This window comes from Vombatus ursinus, unplaced genomic scaffold, assembly GCF_900497805.2.
Source record: "Vombatus ursinus unplaced genomic scaffold, bare-nosed wombat genome assembly UNPS02015175.1, whole genome shotgun sequence".
NCBI lineage: Eukaryota > Metazoa > Chordata > Mammalia > Diprotodontia > Vombatidae > Vombatus > Vombatus ursinus.
Window position 1 is genome coordinate 20,597,401 of NW_020954953.1, and position 21,695 is coordinate 20,619,095.

The 21,695-nt window shown below is 36.9% G+C and overlaps 1 protein-coding gene across 2 annotated transcripts in view; it reads left to right on the plus strand.

Moving 5' to 3' along the window:
* The window catches only part of LOC114031478 (sorting nexin-9), a 131,230-nt gene that overhangs the window by 54,084 nt on the left and 55,451 nt on the right, over positions 1–21,695 (plus strand). For both annotated transcript variants that reach the window (XM_027846561.1, XM_027846562.1), the window contains exon 4: positions 1,415–1,537. In XM_027846561.1, coding sequence (XP_027702362.1) covers positions 1,415–1,537 — 123 coding nt within the window. The remainder of the gene's footprint in view (positions 1–1,414; positions 1,538–21,695) is intronic.

Below are 21,695 nucleotides of genomic sequence, written 5' to 3' on the forward strand. Positions count from 1 at the left end.
CTTATTTTTTATTTTAGTGAATAATACATTGTATGTTGAAGTAAACAAGATAATAGCTCATTTATCTCTATTATAATTGTTATTTTTTGTTAGTAGCATTACACTATAATTCCTTACCTTTATGTAACACTTGACAGTTACAAAGTACTTTCCCCCACAATAATCCGGTGAGGTAGGTAATGCAAATATTATCCCTATTTTCCAGATAAAAAAACTGAGATTAAATGACTTGTCCACTTCCTCCCTCCTAGTAAGTGACAGGGCCTAAGCACAAATCCCAGTCTTAGGTTCAGAGGAGTTAAAGACCCCAGAGACTACCCTTTCGTTGTACAGAAGAGGAAACTGGGATCTAGAGAAGCCACATGTGTTGCCAAGAGTCACTCAAAAAGAGCTAATCTTTGAGCCCCTATCTTTTGCCTCCAAATCCAGTGTTGACTATACCACAATCAGAATTTCCCAATTCATTTTCTCTGTCTTGTTTAAAAAAAAAAAGTTAGCTGCTCATTGAAACTGTGAGCTGCTGCCCATTATCTTTGATGTCCATTACAGCATTAAGTTCCTTGAATTGACCATCCATGGTTAAACACCATTCAGTTAAAAACTAACCAACCAATAACAACCAAAAAAAAAAAAAAAAACCCAAAACAAAACACCATTTCTTAGCCAACCAGCTGGCTCCCTCTGCTGGCTGGTTGTTCTATATCATGTATAAAATGAATGTAAAATCCTTTGATCAGTCAAGTTCAGCGGAAGGTGGAGGAACTAAGGTCCTGTGCTGAGATGCAGAGGTGTTTATTTGCTTCTGTTTTTTAATCTAGTGGGTAAGGGAAGAGAGAATACTCACTCTAGAAAGGAGATGATGTCTTTCGGGAGGAAAGAAGATGATATGGATCATCTCCTGGGATCCCTTTTAATAGAAAAACCTTTCTTAGGGACACTCTTCCAGATCTCTAACACACTAAGTATAAGGGGTCATGTTATAATATCTCATTCATGTCTGCCCAGAGGTAGAAAATCAACTACTAAAGTTTATGAGAATGGTCTCTGCTTTTCATCTGAGGCCTAAAAATTCCTTAAGATTGAGGGAAATCTGAGGGGTGGCTGGCATTGAGGTTCATCACAATTACCAAACTTGCTAGTTTTAGCAAAATCACTTGGGTATCCACCTTAATGTTTTCAATAAGTAACTTAGGATTCATTCAGTTAGATGCCAAACACCCTGATAGGTGCTGAGGGAGATACAAAGAGAGGTAAAACCCAGCCCAAGCCCCCAAAGGACCTTACATACAGTCTAGTAAATAGGATCTCAAGCTCCATTTTCCCCCTGGTGGTTGACTCTACTGGCCTACAATAATCTTAACCTCAAGCGAACTATGCATTGACTGAAAATAATAAGAGTTCTTTTACTCTTCAGATTTTGACTAATGGTGGGAAAGATCAGTTTTCTTGTGGAAATTCAGTAGCTGACCAAGCCTTCCTGGATTCTCTGTCAAGTGCAATTCAAGTCAATGCCTCAGCGGTCAACAGTAATAACCAGGTATGTGTTCTCTTGTCTTACTGAAGATGGCGGGCTTTGCCAAGCGCACAACTTATTGTGAGAGCTGTGATGCGTTAAGTTGTCGTTCTCTAAAAGCACAAAAGAAAGTTGCTGTTAGTGTAATGTGCTGCATTTCTGTTGAGTGGTATTAGCAAAGAAATCACACATTGAGCATCGATAGAGGCTGTTTTTGAGACTATTGGGAGGCAAGGCATTAATGACTAAAAGAGTTTTGGCACAGTGGTATAAATTCAATTATGAGGTCTCCTATGGAAGCTGAAGAAATATAGAGAAGAGGGACACGAGAGAAAAAGGCCACTTGTTCCCAAAAGTTTCAACTGACAAGGCACCTACCACAAAAAATAGGCAAACAACTGTTTTTTGCCTACCAAGGAAAGCTAATGCATTGAGATGAATTGAAAAAACTTCATTGAAGTAATACAGTATTATTATAGAAGTGGTTGACCTTTAACTGGTTTAAGTGAATTTTAGTTTAGTCTGGCCTTCCAGATAGTTATGTGATGTGAGCTGCAAGTCATGCTAAGAAAATGATTGAGTCAGTTGATTTCATTTTACTACCTTCCTGTTACCTAGTATTATATTAAGAATATTGGAGGGATTTTAGTCTTTATATTTTTATACATTTATGTCAAACTTGTTTAACTTTTTAAAAACTACTCCAAAAATTAAGGATATACTTTAAAATATCCCTAGGTTTTCTCTAATAATCTGTTATGGGCCTGTCATCAGTGCAATTTCCAAAAGCTTCTTAAACCTCTTTCTATTTTTAGCACTCCATAATGGCAAGAGTGTTGGATTAGAAAATGACAACAGTGTAAAAAAGTGTAAAGCATCAATTAAAAATATTTTTTTACAATTTAAAAAATTTTAAAAACCAAACTGTGGCCAGTTCATTTGACCAAGCTTCCATTTCAAATTAGACTATGACACTGACTAGACTTGTGCCCTTGGAAAATCACAGAATCTTTATAAGTCTCGGTTTTCTACTTTGTAAAGTGAGCAAATTGAACCATGTAATCTATGAGAAACTTTTTAGCTTTACTATTCTATGATTTGAAATTCATGAGTTTATTAAGAATTATATGAAGTATCACTTGTTTTCTTTTGACTTTTTTCCTAAAAATATTGCTTTCAAGGTTCAAAGGCAATCATCTTGTTTTTTTCTCTGACCTTTTATAATAACAATAATAATAGTTAATAGCTGGCATTTATATAACCCTTTAAGGTTTCTAAGATGTCTTACAAATACTGTTTCATTTGAGCTTCACAATAACCCTGAGAAGTAGGTGCTATTATCCTCATTTTCCAGATGAGGAAACTAATGCAGGCAGAGGTTAAGTGATTTGCCCAGGGTCACTCAGCTAATTAGTATCTGAAACTTTATTTGAACTGAGATCTTTGTAACTCTAGTCCCATGCTCTATCCACAGAGGATTATGGAGTATGAAAAAAGGCCCCCATATAAACTGTAGGCTGTAACTGTAGTCATGATGCTCCTATTTTAACTCCCCTCCCCCCAAAGTATTTCTTATGTCCTAGAAGTATTAGGGAGATAGTAATTTTTTAAATTAATTAATTTATTTTTGCTTTTCAACATTCACTTCCATAATCTTTTGAGTTTTAAATTTTCTCCCCTTCCTTTCCCTCTTCCCTCCCCAAGATGGTGTGCAGTCTGATATAAGCTCTACATATACATTCCTATTAAACATATTTTCACATTAGTCTTGTTGTAAAGAAGAATTAGAACCAATAGAAGAAACCGTGAGAAAGAAGAAACAAAACAAAATAGAAGGGAAAAAAGGACCAAAAAGCATGCTTCGATCTGCATTTAGACTCCATAGTTCTTTCTCTGGATGTGGATAGCATTTTCCGTCTTGAGTCTTTTAGAGATGTCTTAGATCCTTGCATTGCTGGGAAGAGCTAAGTTTATTAAAGTAGTCATCAAACAGTGTGACTGTTAACTGTGCACAGTGTTCTTCTGGTTCTGCTCACTTCACTTAGCATGAAGTAATTTCCTTACTCAGCTGTGTTGTATAGGTTTAATTTGTAGACTTTGGTTGGAGGGAAGTGAATTGACCAGCCAAATATTTGGAGACATGAAGAGTGCTCATGTGACCATTTTGAAAACGATAATTCTGGTACTCTGAAGGAACATCTCAGTAGAAATTTATAATATGATGAGACATTCTGGTGGGCTGTTTGCATGAGGGAGTATAATTAACTCTTAGAGGCAGGAGGCTGTAGTGATTCCTTTATTTTAATATTTAAGAAATATCTTTTCTGATATAGATTATTCATTTGGGTGTGAATAGTCAGAGTCATAAAGGATTCTGACTTTCACTTGTATACTGTATCACCATCTCTTTTGAGGTGAGACTAAATAGATTACATTAGATCCCCTTCTAACTTCCATTTTATATCCTTAATTAGCTTGAAAAGATAGATTAACAAGCAGTGAAGCCTCAAAAATGTTTGCTATCAATAAGTTGAGCATAGTACTAAATTTCACTGGGTAGATGATAAAATTTTGAGGAAATCAAAAACATTTATCTTAAAACTGAGAATAATTTTAAGAGGGCTAATACAGAGTCATGGCATTTTTACCAGTTGTGGGGTTCATGTTTTTTTTTTGTTTGTTTGTTTTTTAAGTATATTAATATTCTAGCTAAATTTCCAAGTTTCTTGAATGGATCTGTGATTTGATCAGTATGGATACTCCTTCCACCAGTACCTATTACAACCCATTCATGTTTTCTCATCCTGTTAGACTCTTGTCTGTATGTTCCTGTAAATCTTCCCCTAATCTAATTTCCTTTTCAAATCACATGTCTCTCAGATATGAACTTGTATGCTACTTCTCTTCAATCAGGAGGACAATTGGAGGGATCTGGAAAGGTTTCATATAGAAGATGGTGCTTAAATTGTATAATCAAGAAAGAAAGGGATTTTCTAAAGCATAGCCGAGCAGGGGAGTGCATTCCAGGTAGGAGGGATGTCTAGGACAAAGGCACATTAACTCAGCTATTAGAATTCATATGTGGTGCCTCTGCCACCCTAGATGGTGAAAAGTGTGCTATAAAAACATAATACAGATCTTTTCCATCTTTTTTATCTGTTGTCCTCTTCCTCCTTCCATCCTTAAATGTTTTGGAGTGACTTTTCTTTGTTGGGTCTCTTGCCAAGCTTTCAGGAAACATTCTCTCTCTATAATACTCTATATTTTATGAGTAAATATTGGCCATGATCCATCCCCCATCCTTTTTGCAAGAGCTTTCTAATATATATTGGTATTGTCCCTGGCCTTTATATCTTCCCACTTGACAAGGAGATCAATTTTTACTCTCTTAGGTGGTTTCTGAGCTCTTTAGGTCTCTTTGTTGTGGCAGTTTACACTGGTTAAATAAACTTCCTTAGGAAATGATAGTGGTTTGTGTAGTCAATATCTAATCATTTATCTCTTTTCCCTTTTTGGTGTCAACTAGTTTAAATCAGGGGAGAGTCACTTCACTTGCTACCACAACTTGTTTTTATTTTTCTTTGATGTTGATTTTGGTTTTGGCTCTAACAAGTCAACAGTCTTACTATACAGAGATATCTGATTCAGAAATTGTTTGCTCATTAGGACTCAGTCTTTTCTTGCCAAAATATAATCTTTTTTCTTTTTTCTTTTCTTTTTTTTTTTTGTGCTTTTTGGTGAGGCGATCAGGGTTAAGTGACTTGCCCAGGGTCACACAGCTAATAAATGTCAAGTGTCTGAGGCCAGATTTGAACTCTGGTCTTTCTGAATCCAGGGCCAGTGCTCTGTGTCACCTAGCTGCCCCCCCCCATTTCATTTTTTAAAGATAGTATTTGGTGTCCACCTTGTTGAGTACCTGTCAGTTTTCAGTACAAAAAAAAATATTCAAATATGTAAGTGTAAGGTATATAAACATATATACTTGTGTAGGTATGACGCTTCTGTATAGTCTACAAACCTTTTTGCCCTCTTTTTGTTTCTTATTCCTAAATCACTTTTTCTAAGAGTTTTCATTATTCTTTGCTATATGCCCACCTTTGTGTTGAAGTCACCAAATACTGAAGTGTGTGTTAATTTAACGAAGAGAGTCTTATCTAGTTTTTCATAAAATTTCTATTTTCTCATCCTTTGCACCAGATTTTGAGGCATGAGCTGTAATTGTTTATACTAGTGGTTTTCTTGGAAATGCTTATCATGAGTACTGCAGTGTAAAATTACCTTTCTCATGAGATACTATTTCTTGTTGCCCTTGGCCACTCAATAAGAATGATTCTCTTTATCTGCCTCTCGAAAGAAAACCTGTGAGCCATCTTTCTATTTAGCTTAAACTGCCTCTTGTTTTCTGGTTTCATTTATAGTAAGAAAAGTCAGAATTGATATTACTCAGTTACTCCAGTAGATGGTTCAGCAGATAGAGCTCTGGGCTTGGAGTAAGGAAGAGCTGAATTCAAATCCAGCCTGTTAGGTACTACTTACTACCAGTTATAGTTACTGCTTGGGCAAGTCACTTAACCTGTTCTCCTTAATCCACTGGAGTCTTCGCCAAGAAAACTCCATGGACAGTGTGGTCCCAGTGCAAGGGGTCACAGAGAGTTAGACAAACAACGAGTAACATGACCATTTGTAGGTCACTGGGCAAGGTTCTCCCTTTCAGAATATTATTAGCTGATTAGTGTTTGCAGATGGTCAGAAAACCATGATTCTTAGCATATTTTGTCCACCTTTCTATCACTGCCACAGTTAACACAGAAGCTCAGGAGAAAACCACAAGGGACTGAGTGCCCTGTCTACGTTTTATAAAGAAATTATGAAGATAGATTTCAGGAATGTCATTGACAAAAACAGAGGCCCTATATACACCAGAATAGTTAAATCAGCACTTTTTATGGTAACGGAAGAGTGGAAATAAAATCCACTTTTATTGGAGAATGCTGAAACAAATTGTGGTACATGAATATGCTGGAATATTATTGTGCTCTAAGAAATAATGGATGTGATCAGCATAGAGAAGGGTAGAAAGACATGAGCTGATACAAAATGGAGGAAACAGTCAGGAATCAAAATATACAATGACTGCAACAATATAAACAGAAAGAAAAACCACAAAGTGATCAGAACCGAATGTGGTGAAATTATAAAGAAAAAACTTGGCTTCCAAAGAAGAGATGTGAGCAGAAATCTCACTCTGCTCCTTTGCAGATGTTGGAGTCCCCATGTATGGAGTAACTGAATACAGGGTCAGATTTTTTTTTTTTTTTTGATGTGTTACCAGGTTTTATTATTTATTCTCTTTAAAAGAAATTCTTTATTATTAAGGATGGATCTCTGGGAGGAAGGGGGATACAGAAGCAAATCTAAGCTATGTAAAGATGAGAGATGCCACTAAAAATTTTATTTTTTTTTGTATTTTATTTATTTGTATTTTAAAGATTTATTTATTTCCATTTTAAAGAAGAGAAAACATGAGTCTCACTTCACTCGAGTCATGCCTTCCAACTCCTACAACCTACTTTACAACCAGGGAGATGGGTTTTGTAACTGTTGATATGCCCACTTATGTTAATTAATTCTTCTGTACTTTTCATGACCTCTTTGAGGGGTCTATAACAAGTCTTTTTTACCTATGTAGATTCAGAATAGAGATCTCAATTTTTCTTGGTATAGTAGAGATTGAAGACCCTTTATATTGTTTAATTGTCTGTGAATGAGTAGCCTTAGTCTTTTTTTTTTTTTTTTTTTTTTTAAGGCAATTTGGTTTAAGAGACTTGCCCAGGTTCACACAGCTTAAAGTAAGTGTCAGGTGTTTGGTCTGAGGCCAGATTTGAACTCAGGTGCTCCTGACTTCAGGGTGGGCAATCTATCCACTGTGCCACCTTGCTGCCCCAAGTAGCCTTAGTCTTAAGAAGCATAGCTTTTAGTGACTTAGGAAAGTTTTACAACTTGTGACCTAATTGAACTTTGTATATTCCCAAGTGCATTGGGGATGTATACCGTTCCAGAGGAATGAGTTGACCAGTCAATTAATTATTTTTCAGAGAGAGAGAAAACCATGAATTAATATTATTTATTCTGGAGAATTTCCTTTCTCTTTCCTCCTCTGCAGTTCTTCAATATGATTTTTAGAAATTGGATGACTGGCTTATATCTGAAAAGGTTTTTGGGCATAATCTTAAAAGTTTTAGTAGATTGCTTCATTAAAGAGACTTCTTTGAGATATATAATTGAAGAAATATTTTAGGGAGGAAGAACTGTAGGCCATAAGCCTTTCTTTACCACATCCTTTCCTCTTTCCCCTTCTAAGAGTAGTGAAAATTATGTTCTTTTTTCCATTATTGTCATTAACACTCATTTATTTTGAACTGTCTGAAGATCAGTATGTTATCTATTACAAGATTTGCAGTTTCTAAACTTGAATCCCTATCTGTAAAAAGCTTCTGATCTGACATTATAGGATTATGGGATTTATCATATTACTAGTGTAATCCTTTACCAACACAAGTTATTCAGCATATTAAGAACTCTTTTGTTTTGCCATTCCCAAGAAATTGGACTGTTTCTCTTGTTGTTTTTATGGTTTGTGCTACCAAATATGGGTTGTAGAAATCAGGCCATTAATTGAACTTAAAAATCTTTGTTGTATGGGATCTTTCTCTATAACTACATTTGCTATAAAAGAATTTGACCAAAATGGAGATCATATTCCTCTCCTTCCTCCTAGTTTCACCCATAAAAATTATTAGAGGCAAAAAGCTTTAAAAAAGAAAGAAGAAATATCATTCTTTAGAAGAGAACTGTCTACTTCCTTACCCCGTTTATCAAAAGAATTCCCCTTTTCTGAGGAAAGTGCTAATGTTGATATTAACATAGCCACATGAAAAAATCCTCTCTTAAGGTTTCAGATTCTAAGATTCTCACAAAACCCATAGACTTTTAGTTACTTATAGAGATGTCCTGTCCTAAACTGTTTCTGAAAAAGACATTTTTTTGTGTGTGTGATTCATTTGACCTTTTGGAGATTTGTATGTAGTCTATTTGTTTTTGGGTAGTTTCCTTGGGTCCAGCTATTCATAGGAAATGTAAGCTCACTTTGAATTTAGCTTTTGCATTCCAAGCAGATATCAGTCCATCAATACCACCTCCTCACGTGTTGTTTGTGTAACAGAGAGCTTTCTTCATGAGAACTCTGTTGATCTTTGCTGCCTTTTAAAGTGAAGGCTAGTCATACTCAATTTTGTTTCGTTGTTTTTCTGTTCCAGTAGAAAGAAAAGATGAAAAGAAGGTACAGTTTCTAGCAGTAAGTCTGTTAGAGTAAAGGGGCATTCAGCATCTGCAATTATATGCAACCCCATCATTAGCAGTATGTATGCCCATGAAGGCCCTTCCAGGGATATTACTTCCAGGGACGGATCTCTGAAGCCCACATTACTTTTCACTGATTGCAATGGCGTCCTAGTTTGTTTGTACAAACAAATAATAATCTGCTTATGATGTTTTACATCAAAATTAATAAGCTTCCAAAGCTACTGTTATGTAATTATGCTTGATGATTTTTTTTTCCCCCTTGTTTTGGATAACTACCTGCAGTATAGGTAGTTGGGCATTCACAGAGTTCAAATTGTCAAAGGATTTAGTATACTGTGATTGTTGAGACATTCTTAAGATTTCGAGCAAGTAGGGTTAGTAGGCCTTGTTACAAATTTATACCATTCTACTTTACTTTTTTATTTTATTTTGGAAGGCACATGGAGTTAAGTGACTTGCCCAGGTCACACAGCTAATAAGTGTCTGAGGCCAGATTTGAACTCAGGTCTTCCATATTCTAGGCCCTACACTCTATCTACTATGCCAACTACCTGCCCCAATTTATACCATTTTACTAAGATCAAGCTTTGCTTTTAGGGTTATCCAAATAATATCTATCCATAAGAATCCATCCCAACTTAGCTTAAAAAAAAAACAAAACATTTAAGTTGCATAAGTAGGGCTAGATTATAAGGATATAACAAGAAGACCTGTGAAGATTAAGAGGGAAAAAGGTATTTTTAAATACCATTTGTATTTTGTATTTTGGGTTGTTTTTTTTTTTTTAATATTTTGTTTTAATCATTCCAGACCTGCTTTCTCACCCTCCTGCCCTACCCCCACATGAGAACACAAGAAAAACTATCCATTGTGCCATCTAGATGAATCCACACAGAGGGCTGGTCTGTTAGAATGTAAGCCCTTTGAGAAACAGGATTTATTTCATCCTTTCACTTTGTATCCCCAGCACACCTATGGGTCAACAAGAATTTTGAGTCCTTCTAATATGGGAGACAATAGGTAAACAAATAGATACATATAAGAGTTATAAAGAATAGAGGGAAGGTGACCTTCCATCTGGAGGGGAAGGAAAGGCCTCCTTCAGAAGCTGGAACTGGAGCTGAGTCTTGAAGGAAGAAGAGTATTGCAGGCATGGGGGACAGCCAGTGCAAAGACAAGGAGAGTGTGGTGTTCACAGAGCGTCTCTATGACCACTCCTTCCAAGTCTCCTTTGTTGGATCTGCTTCTTTTCCTTAATCCCTGGACTGTGGGTATACACAAAGCCCTTTCCTGAACCCTCATCTCTTCTCTCGATGTATTGTCAGTGACATTATCAGCTCACAGGGGTTTAAATTATCAGCTGGGTGGATAGAGTGGGTAGAGTACTAGACCTGGAGCCAGGAATACTTGAATTCGAATCCTGAGTTAGAATTATTAGCCATATAACCAAATCACTTTACCTCTGTCTACCTTGATTTCCTCATCTGTAGAATGAGAGTAAAAAATAGCACTTACCTCCTAGGATTGTTGTAAAGATAAAATTAGGTAATTTTTTTTTCCAAAAATTTTTTGGAGGAAGTTGGGGTTAAGTGACTTGGCCAGGGTAACACAGCTAGTAAGTATCTGAATTCATGTCCTCCAGACCTCAGTTCCAGTGCTCTATCTACTACACTACCAGGCTGCCCCTGGTAATATTTTAAAAACATTTTGCAAACCAGATAAATGCAAGCTATTATTATTACTACTACTACTACTAATAATAATAGTATTGTATCTGTGCTGATGACAGTCAGCTCTATATATCCAGTCTCTGATCTTTCTCCACAGCTTTAGCCCCACCTCACCAACTGCCTATTTGAGCTACAGGCCCCGCAAACCCCACTCTCTTCTTTACTTCCCTATTGCTATCAAGGTTACCACCATACTTCCTCCCCCTATATCATGTCAGATGCAGACTTCCTGACTTTCTGTCCATAATATCTCTTTTATCCATTCACTTCCCTTCTCACTGTTGATACAGGCATCACCCTAGTTCAGGCCTTAATCACTTATCGAGGAGACTACTAGCCTCCCGATTGGTCTTCCTTACTTACATCTCTCTCTACCCAAATTCATCCTCCATACAGCCACAAAAGTGATTTTCCAAAAGAGTAGGCCCTATCATATCACTTCTTTGCTTATTAAACTCTAGTTATCACCTCTAGGATTAAATACAGGACGTACCAAAAGTCCCAAAAGCTATTTTAAGCGTAAAACTCAGGTGACTTAAACAGGGAGACACAGCTTGTATGGGGCAGGATTCAGACTCGGGTCTTCCTGACCCTGCAGTACTCTGTTCAGGGTTCCACCTAACTGCTTCAGGGGGAAGGGAAGAAAGGAAGGGAAAAGGAAGAGAATAAGATTTATATAGGATCTACTAAGTGCCAGTCATTAATCCGTCTTTTGCGTCTTTTCTTGGTTGTTGATTATCTCACTTCTTTTTTTTTTTTTTTCTTCTGGGCAATGGGGTTAAGTGACTTGCCCAGGGTCACACAGCTAGTAAGTGTAATGTGTCTGAGGCCGGATTTGAACTCAAGTCCTCCTGTGATTATCTCATTTTTAAGGATGCCCAGGTTCAGGGTATCTTTAGGTAGCAGCAGCAGCCAGGGAGTTTCATGGTTGACACCAGACCTGATTTATTCAGCCCGCTAATATATTATTCAAAATTTGTCATGGATCTTCTAAGCTGAAGGGTTTCCTTCTATTAACAAAAGATATTTACCAGGAATTATGCCTGTCACGTTTTAGCTTAATTCATAATAGAGATAAAATTTCAGCAATTTCACCCCTTTTTGAATTACAAGTATACAATTATACAAAACTCATATATTGTGTTTGTATGTAAGAGCTATTAAAATGCAAAGATACATAGTTGTGGTGTAGCATACTAAAGGTACTCACTCTATAATTACTAGACTTTGGACTGGTCATTAAAGGGATGTGGTAAAATTATTTCAGGTTGATATCTTTTATGCTCATAGCTATGAGGAAAAGCAGTAAAATTCTTATCTTTATTAATAATGCATAGAGTTAATGATTAGGACCAATATTGCATTATAAAATAAATTGGATGATGTGTTTTTTTTTAAATATTTTGAAACATTTTAAGATGTTTTAATTGACTTTTTTTTCTTTATATCATCTACATTTCCCAGTGCCTTCCTCCTAGTTTGATCAGAACTTCTGAAAAAACTCCAAAGCATTGTAACCAAAATTAGGCTTAGATTGACATCTTATACCATCTTTCAGAAAAAATTCAAAATGGATATGAAACTTGACTATTAAAGATCATAGCATAAAAAATTAGAAGAGAAGCTTGTCTTTATACATTTCACATCTGTGAGTTGGAGATTAATTCTTAACCATATAAGGAATAGAAGCAATTACAAAAGACAGAATAAATAATTTTGATGACAGGAGTTTGAAAAACATTTGCACAAACAAAAGTAATGGATCTAGAATGTGAAGGGAAGTGGTTAAGTGAGAAATAAAATCTTAGTATCAGATTTATCAGGTAAGAGTTTGGTATTTGACATGTGTAGACAACTAACAGAAATATATAAGACCAAAAGCGATTCCTCAGTAATTAAGTTCTCAAAAGATATGAGCTAACAGTTCCCAAATAAAGAAATGCAAATTACCAACAACTGTGGAAAAATGTTCCAAATTACTACTAATAAGAGAAGTACAAGTTGAAACAACTCTAAGACTTTACCTCATACCCAACAAATCAGCAAAGATGACAAAAGATGTGAATAGCCAGTGTTGGAAGAGTTGTGGAGAGACAGGCACATTAACACATAATATTGGTGTAGCTACAGATTAGTACCACCATTCTGGAAAACAATTTGGAATTATACAAATAAAGTACATAAGTTCTCTATGCCTTTTTGACCCAGAGATTCAACTGCTAGACATATATCCATCCCAAGGACGTCACTGATAAAAAGAAAGTTTCCAAGATATTTATAGCAACAATTTTTGTGATAGCAAAGAATTAGAAACAAGGTAGATAGTCATTAATTGGAGAATAGCTAAATTGTGCATGAATAGCAATAGAATATTAACTGTGCTATAAGAAATTATGAACATGGTGAATACAGAAAATCAAGGAAAGAATTAGGTGAAATTAGGCAAAGTAATAGTAAAGCAGAACCAAGGAAAAATACTTAATGACTCCGACGATGTAAGTAGACAGAACAGCTACAAAACAATTGAAAATAAATGTTTCAGAATCACAAAGAATAAAGAAGAGAAAGGAGAAGACACTCCTCTCCTCTTTTGCAGTGTGGAAAAATCAATATATTATCAGATTTTTTTCCAATGTATTGATAATGCTATTTTTTTTTCTCTTTTGGAAAAAATATGTATTATATGAGATTCTGTGGGATGGAGAAGGATACATGGGGAAGTATAGGCAATGTAAAAACAGAAGATACCAATAAAAATTGTATCAAAATAGATTCTGGCGTCTTTTTCTTTTTCATATCACCTATATTTCCAACTCATTCCTCCCCCTCCAAGATCCATCCCTTATTATAAGGAGCGAAAAAGAGGGTGGAAAACAGTTCATCAAAACTATACAATCCATCAGAAAACTCTGGCTTTACGTGTAGTGTTGAATGTACATAGTCCCTCCAGCTCTGCAAAGGAGGAGGGAAATGCCTTCTCATATCTCTGCTTTGGAGCAAACCATAAAGTTAAATTTGAAGCTAATTTGAAAAAGATCAGTGTAACCAGTGACTCTGGGGTTGGGATTGAAACATGTGTATTGCCCAGGCTGTGATGTGCAGCAGGACTAGCAATTATTCCATCTTCAAAACAAAACAAGAACATTTTAAGTGATCATAATTTCATAATATTTGCTATAATTACTTTCATTGCAGTTTTTCTTCCATGCAAAGTATTAACATTTTATCTTTTACTTAGGCAGTATAGTGGCTTTGAACACCAAAATCAGGGTTGAAGTTCCAATTTATTTATTTATTTATTTTTTAAAGGCAGTTGGGATTAAGTGCTTTGCCCAGGGTCACACAGCTAGTAAGTGTCAAGTGTTTGGTCTCAGGCCGGATTTGAACTCAGGTCCTCCTGATTTCAGGGCCATTGCTGTATCCACTGCGCCACCTAGCTGTCCCTGAAATTCCATTTTAGCACCTGGTTGTATGACTCTGGGTAGGTTGTTTAATCCCTTTGCCTCTCAGTTTCCTCGTCTGTAAAACAGGAATAGTAATACCTGTCCTGTTTACATCAGTTCTTGGTGAGGAAACTGCAAAGTATACTTATATGCTGCCACCCTTCCCCCAAAACAAATTTCTTACCTTTCCTGCTTAGGGAAAGAATGTATGATTAGTGGGAGACGTAGGTGATGGAATAGCAAAATACATCACCAATAAAAATTTATTTAAAAAAAAGAAAGATATCTTAAGGCCTAGTCTTTTAGCTCTGAGATTGTAGGAAAGAGGCTTAAGAGCTTATGCCAAAAAGTGAAATATTGTGCAAAGTTGTAGCTAGGAATAATTTGGAAATCAGAGGCCATACCATTTCTGAAGAATTATTTGGCATGGAGATTGGGCACCCATTTAGATGAATCATTCACTGTATTTTATTTGTTGTTTAGAGGTACTAGCTGACAATATGCCAGGCCTATGCTCAAAGGCTGTTGTAGAGATGGCGGGGGATGGGTGCACATGCAGGGAGAGTTTGGGGCTTTTATTGCCACTTTAGTGTGTATATATTTTTAAAGCTAGCTCTATTACAAGGAAGTTTCACATCTGTTTACTATACCCTATCTTAGCAAGGCCAAACAGATGTTTAGTTTAGCTGAACTTTTTTCTTCCTCTTTTTTATATATAAGTGATGGCCTTCTGGGAGGGGATGAGGGAAGAATAAAGTAGGAAATGTAGGTGATGTGAAAAAAGTTATCAATAAAAAATTATTTAAAAAAATTAATATAGTGAGCCCTATAGGAGAGGACACTAGACTTTCTAAGTAGGGATAACCAGCCCAGTTTGGAAATGGAACAGATCAGAGCTCTTGTGCTATTCAGAGAGGCACTGGCCTATGAGCAACCCCAGTACTTTCAGCCTGGGCCAGATAGATAGGTAGGGAAAGGCAGTCTTTAAAATGCAATGAATGAATGACAAATTGGTGAAAGGCCAAAAAAGCCAAAGTCTAAGCAGTCAGGACAGATGCTTCTGAAAACAGTCCAAATATATCTTCTCATCCTGCCTATCGTTCTACCCTTCTTGGAGACTTGTTTCCTGTTCCTCAACTCATAATGTACTTGTCTTGCTTTTGTTAACGTTATCAACCCCCAGGCATCTTCAACAAGTTTCCACCATTTCTTCCTTTATTTCACAAAAGAGATAAAAGTAGTTTGACCCAAAGGTCAAAAGATCGAACAAGGAAGTTCATGCATAAGGATGTTTTATTATTATTGTTGACTTTGATATAGGCAATGTTCTGTTTTTAACCTATACAATTCTAGTTTTACCTAAAGGGTTTTACGTTTTCTATAATTAGAAGTGGGAGTGGGAGTGGAGGATAACTAAGACCTTTGCGATTTTGAATGGGCAGCTTTCTGGCTTTTAAACCCTCTAGTCAGGTCAGTACTCATATACAAGAAAGAGCTCCTAAAATTAAGCATTTATGCCTATAGCCTCCATGTACCCTAGGTACTGTAACAAAAAAGAAAATTCATCACTGCTTTGCCAGAGCAAGTATCTCCTTCACCCTCAACTTCCCAACAAAAAAATGCTAAAAATAATATTGAACCACACTTTTAAAAATATTTTCAGACTCTTATTAAAAGCTTAGAAATGGCCAGCTTTTTTTTTTTAAGGAAATTCTCTGAAAATGTCCAGTGTACTCTATGCCTGACCCTCATTTTACCCCAATCGATGTAACTCTGAAAAAAATTGTAAATTAAATTTTTGAAAATGGAATTATTTCATCATTGAATGCTATTGTCATTCTGGAGGAGTTTTGTCTTCATTGTTAATTGGTCATTATAGAAGCCCTTAAATACCTTTCTCTTTCTGTCAAGCTACTGCTTTTACACAGCTTTCCTTCCAGGCAGGGCCAGAGTTTTAGAAGGGGATGACTGTGTTCCTTGCCCTCAGTTCACACGAAGTTCTCTACCCTTCGGCCCAACCACTCTACTGAAACTGCTCCTTCCAAGGAAGGAAACTGCTAAATCTGATGACTTTTTCTCAGTCATCATTCTGCTCAGACTTCCTGCAGCTTTTGACGCTGTCAACCACCCCTTCCTCCCATACACTGACCTCTTTCTGTGTCACTATTGTATCTTATTCTACTTGCCTGACTATTCTTAGTCTCCTTTACTACTGTATCATCATCATCCTTCATCCCATTAAGATGAACTTCCCCCAAAGTCACCTCCAGGCACTAATTAACAGGCAGAGTATAGGTAGTGATATTACCAATTTTTGTTTTCTTCTCTCCCTCCTTTCTCTTACTCACTTTTATTCTACTCTTCTTTTATTCTGCTCAAGAGATATTTCTGCCTCTACTCTCTTTGCCTCCCAGGCAGTGAGTGTGCATGGTGGTGGTGGGGGGGGGAGTGAGGTGTAGTGAGAAGGAATGGTCCTCATTGCTCTGGCCAATGCATTGAATTGACCTTTTTTCCCCCGAAATGAGTGGACCCAATTCACAGTAATTCTAACAGTGCATTAGTGTGCCTGTTTTCCCACAACCCCTCCAACATTTCTCATTTTCCTCTCATCATCTTTGTCATTTTGTTGAGTTTGAGGTAGAACCTCAGAGTTGATTTAATTTTCATTTCACTAATTATTATTTATACAGTGGATTACTACCCTTTCTCTTGATCTCATTAGCTGATACTTATAGTCATGAAGAAGAAACCCAAATGTAATGCCCAGCTCTTACCTTTAGTCCCACATTGCCAACTGCTTGCTGAATTCAATGTGTCCAAAACATAACTTACTATATTTTCACCTAAACCCATCTCTCCTCTAGTCTTCCCTATTTCTGTTCAGGGGACCATCGTCCTACCAGTAAACCTTGCAATCATCCATGCCTCTCTCCTTTACCTCACCTCCCATATCTAACTTTTGTATCTACTCTACCTTTGCAACATCTCTCCATTTTTTTCCTTTTGTACATTCACACAGTCAGCATCCTGGTTCATCATCTCTCTTGCCATGGGTTATGGTAATAACATCCTGATCTATCCTTGCTTTCAGCCTGTCCACTCTCTAATCAGTCTTCCGCATAACTTCCAAATTAACATTCCTAAAATAAGTCAGTGGTTTCCTATTGCTCTATGATAAAATACAAACTCCTCAGTCAGGAGTTCAAAATTCTCTATAATTTTGCCCCTGCCTACCTTTCCAGACCCGCACACTGTTTGTTCCAGCCAGACTGACCTAAATCTTATTCCCCAATTTCAATATACTGTCTCCTGTCTCTCACCTTTCCTTCCCCTCCCCCTTACTTAGAATGCAGTATGCAGTCCCTCTTAACTTATACTTCTTAGAGTGCCTAGCTTCCTTCAAGGATTAAGCTCAATCTCATATGATCCAGCAAGGGACATATAAGCACTGGGGATATAAAGACCAAAGGAAAAAACAACTCAGTTCCTGCCTTCAAGGAGCTTACACTCCTTACATTTTACTAGGAGGGGGTGTGGATAAGTGAACAGAGGAGTATGTCCATACATATATATACACATACATATACATACACGCATATATATGTATGTATATGATGAATTCAGGGGGGAGAGGGAGAAAACCTTTCCTGATCCTCTCTTCCCCTCAGTCGTTATTGCTTTCTCCATCCTGAACTGATTTTGTTTTTATTTATCTGGATTTTATAATCTTGGATTTATTGCTGAAAAGGATTTATGAAGTTATCTAACCTAGCCCCTTCATTTTACAAATGAAAAGATAAGATGTAAAGTAACGTGCCTGAGGTCATAGAGGTAACAGCAGAACCAAAATTTGAACCTGGGTCTGCAAATCCAAATTCAGCACCCTACCCTACTATGCCTCATAAATTGTTTCCCTCTACTGCTTCTCATTCATAATACTGTAGCGTCTTCCTGGGTAAGAGCTTACAAATTAAATTATGCTCTAATCCAGCTCTTGGCTGCTCTGTCTTTCTACTTGGCAAGGGGATCTGGTATCTATGGTCTGAAGCAGCTTCTAGGCCACTTGGTATAGTGACTGATTTCACATTAGATAAACTTTAGGAAATGGTCATCATCAGTGCTGATATCTGTCCTTTTGCCAGTTTGCTACCCTTTTTTTTGTGCTAGCCCTTTGTTTAAAGAAATCAGATTGGAGTTGCTTCAATTAATTAAATAAATTTTATCACATTTAAATGTTCTAGAGGGCCTTGACATTTAAAGACACATGATAATTCTTTAAAGCAAAGAGTGTTTTGAAAAAAGTGAATTGCCCCCTATTTTTAATGGGAATCTACATTTTCATATATCGGGTTCATAGTCATTATAGACCAAGGTACACTTGCCATGCTAAAATTTTGTCTCCTCTTATAGACCAGAAGGTTCTGAATCTGATGCTCTCAGTCTGGCTTCATTTCTTTCTTCAAAGTAGTTTGTTTGTATCACTTGCATGAAACTTGCTCTTTCCTCTGCTGTTTATCTTGTTTTGGAGGCTTCTATAATTGCATTGTGGTGTGGGGCTACAGATTTTGAAAAATAATGTTGTGCCAGTATGTTGGAAATAAGCTAATTTTTCTTGCATGTTTGTGGACAAATGCATGCTGGAGTCACCCCCTTTGGCTTTCCCTGCCATGAATTTGCTCTTTCCTGCTAAAAGCGATGGTGTGCTTTTAATTTTTATTCACAGAGCACTTTTTATTTTAAGGGGGATATTTTGGCTCAGATTGGCTACATCGAAAGCCTCAACCAGTCTCCACCTTCATCTTCTTCTCCTTCTCCTTCTTCTATAAATGAGGTAAAAGAAAATCTTGAATGCTAGGGAAAGCTACAATTTAATAGACTCCTTTGCCAAAGTAAAATGATTCTCCCTTGGAAAGTACCTGAGCATTGCTATTTATGACATGTGGGAATAGAGGATGTAGAATATCTTACAAATCTTTTTCATGTAGTTTGACTATGGCCTCATGGAAATGTACCTTTTGGGGTGGGGTGGCACGGCACATAATCTAATAGTATTATCCACTGGGGATTTGACACTAGTGCATCTTGACAGATTGAACTCAATAACTCCCACAGGTCTTTCTTTGAAAACAGTCACATAACTGTATTAAGCATAGGAAATTCAGACACACATTGATCATAATCAGGAAAGGTTTGCCCACAGACAGGTATTCAAATTAGTGTTCATCAAAAGGAGAATTGGCTCAAAAAGATTTGCCTTAGGAATTCAACTTCTAACAACTTCTTTTTGGGGGATGGGGGTGAGGCAATTGGGGTTAAGCGACTTGCCCAGAGTCACACAGCTAGTGAGTGTTATGTGTCTGAGGCTGGATTTGAACTCAGGTCCTCCTGACTCCAGGGCTCATGCTCTATCCACTGCGCCATCTAGCTGCCCCAAGAAGTATGACTTTTAAGTCTGATATGATTGCAAGCATTGAAACATTGACTTGGAGAGCTGGAAGGGACCTTAGAGGCTGTCTCATCCAACCTCTTCATCATATACATAATAAGGAAATGAGCCTCAGGAGGCAAAATGACTTTTTTTTAGGGTCACAGCTGAGCTAGGATTTGGACCCGATTTCTCTGATTCCAGTTCTCTTTCCTAAGCTTGGAGTCAGTTGGCATTCTATTACAGGCATAAAATAGTGTTTGCAAAGAAGTTGCCACAATGTAAGACTTGTTTGGGAGGAGAAATTTTACTATTTTATTCCACTGTCATCTGTGTCTGAATGATGCAGATTTTTAGCCAGAGTAGAACATGTCTGAAGTGATAATTAGACATTCTCCATTTAAGAGTAACTCTTATTTTAGTATGACCCAGCCAAGTAAAAAATCCTGTAAACCTGACTTTCTTCTCAACTTATATAAACACAGTCTCCCTGCCCAAATGGAGGAGATTTGCCTAAGTCAGAGAACTGAAAGTTTTAACTTTTCCCCATCATCTAGGTTCGGTCTCACATGTGAATTATTTGAACTGAAAAGCCCCTTGCGAAATCTATACCATCTGGTGACCCGTCTATCACAACCCTTACTCTGCCTTCCCTGGAAGTTCCTCTAGGAGTATTACTATTTGCATTAGTCATTAACACCAGAGCCATAGCTCACAGTTTCAGTAGCAGGCACTAGAAAACATGCTTTCCTAGTGGTAGAGATCTTTTGGGCCATGTGGGAAGAGAGACCCTCAGATACTACAAGGCCATAGCTGGGAAGATCATGGACATGGGAGGAGGTCACCTAGGTTACCTTTCTAGAGAGAAGTATAGGGAGGAACCATGCCATATGGTGGCTCTTCTCAATTTAATTTATGATTCTTGCAAACTAATTTCTTCACTGAGAAAGGAATCAGAGTGCTGTTAAAAGTTAAATGTCATTTGAAAATTGCATAGTATTTTAAAGTCATTTTAAAATTGTATTCCCCTTCTATATTTTGGTAACCTTGATCTCTCTCTCTCTCTCTCTCTCTCTCTCTCTCTCTCTCACACACACACACACACACACACACACACACACACACACACTCTCTCTCACCTTGACACTCTTCCATACACATATGCCTTTCTTCCTCACAGCTGTGACAACTACCACCTCATAACCCTTCCAACTGTCTCTTGGCCATTCTAACAAGATAAGTAAGATTAACACTTCAGGAATCATAAAGTAAACTAGTTTTAATTTTTACCCTGCCTTATGAAGATCATGTGAAAGGAGGCCTAAAAACCTGGAGTATTCAATTGTCGGCTGATTTTGATCTTTCACCTCTAAATAAAAATAAATTCCTTAAGATGTAGAATTAGGTTAGTACTTCTAGACATCAGGCAATATCTAGTTAGGATTTTTCCTGGTGAAGTAAAAGGGAATGAAAATACAATTTTCTAGGCCTAAAGCAGTGTTTCTGATAATGAATTATATAAGCTTCCAGTGACAGAAAGCTTGTTTCTGCTGGGCCAGGAAGTAGGGTGCCCTGAAATTGAATGAGTTGTAATATTTTCTTCCCAGTTAAAATGTCAATATCTTATTATTAAAGGACCTCTCTTTCCTAATATAATCTGTAGGACTTTTTGTTGAGGTAAGACTGATTTAAAAAAAATCTATTTAAAGTCGTACTTTCATGCTAACCTAACTTTCTTTCTCTTCCTTTTGCGTCCTTTTTTTTCTTTCTTTCTTTTCATTTTCTGCTCTTTCATTTCCTTGTCTTGCCGTTTTCTTCCTTATATAACCTTTGAAAGTCTACTTTGTGTAAGGTACTGGGATAAATGCCATGGGGGATACAGAGATTAATAAAGACCCATTCTGTGTTTTTACTAGTGGAGTTCAGGCAGTTAAAAGTACCCTGAGAAGAGGCATAAACAATTCAGAAGAAGTCTCCTTCAGAACTTGGATTCAAGAACACATCTCTAGTCCATTGAACACTGAAGTTGGATTCAAAAGCCCTCTGAGTTATAGGCCCAGCTTTTCCATTAACTTGCTGTATGACTTAGAGCAAGTTACTTAACCTCTCTATATCTCTTAATCCATGTCTATCATGTTACAGATAAAGAGATTACCTCTATAAAGAGATTATCTCTAAGATTCTAACATCCTTAATGTTCAATGATTCATTAACGTTCACTT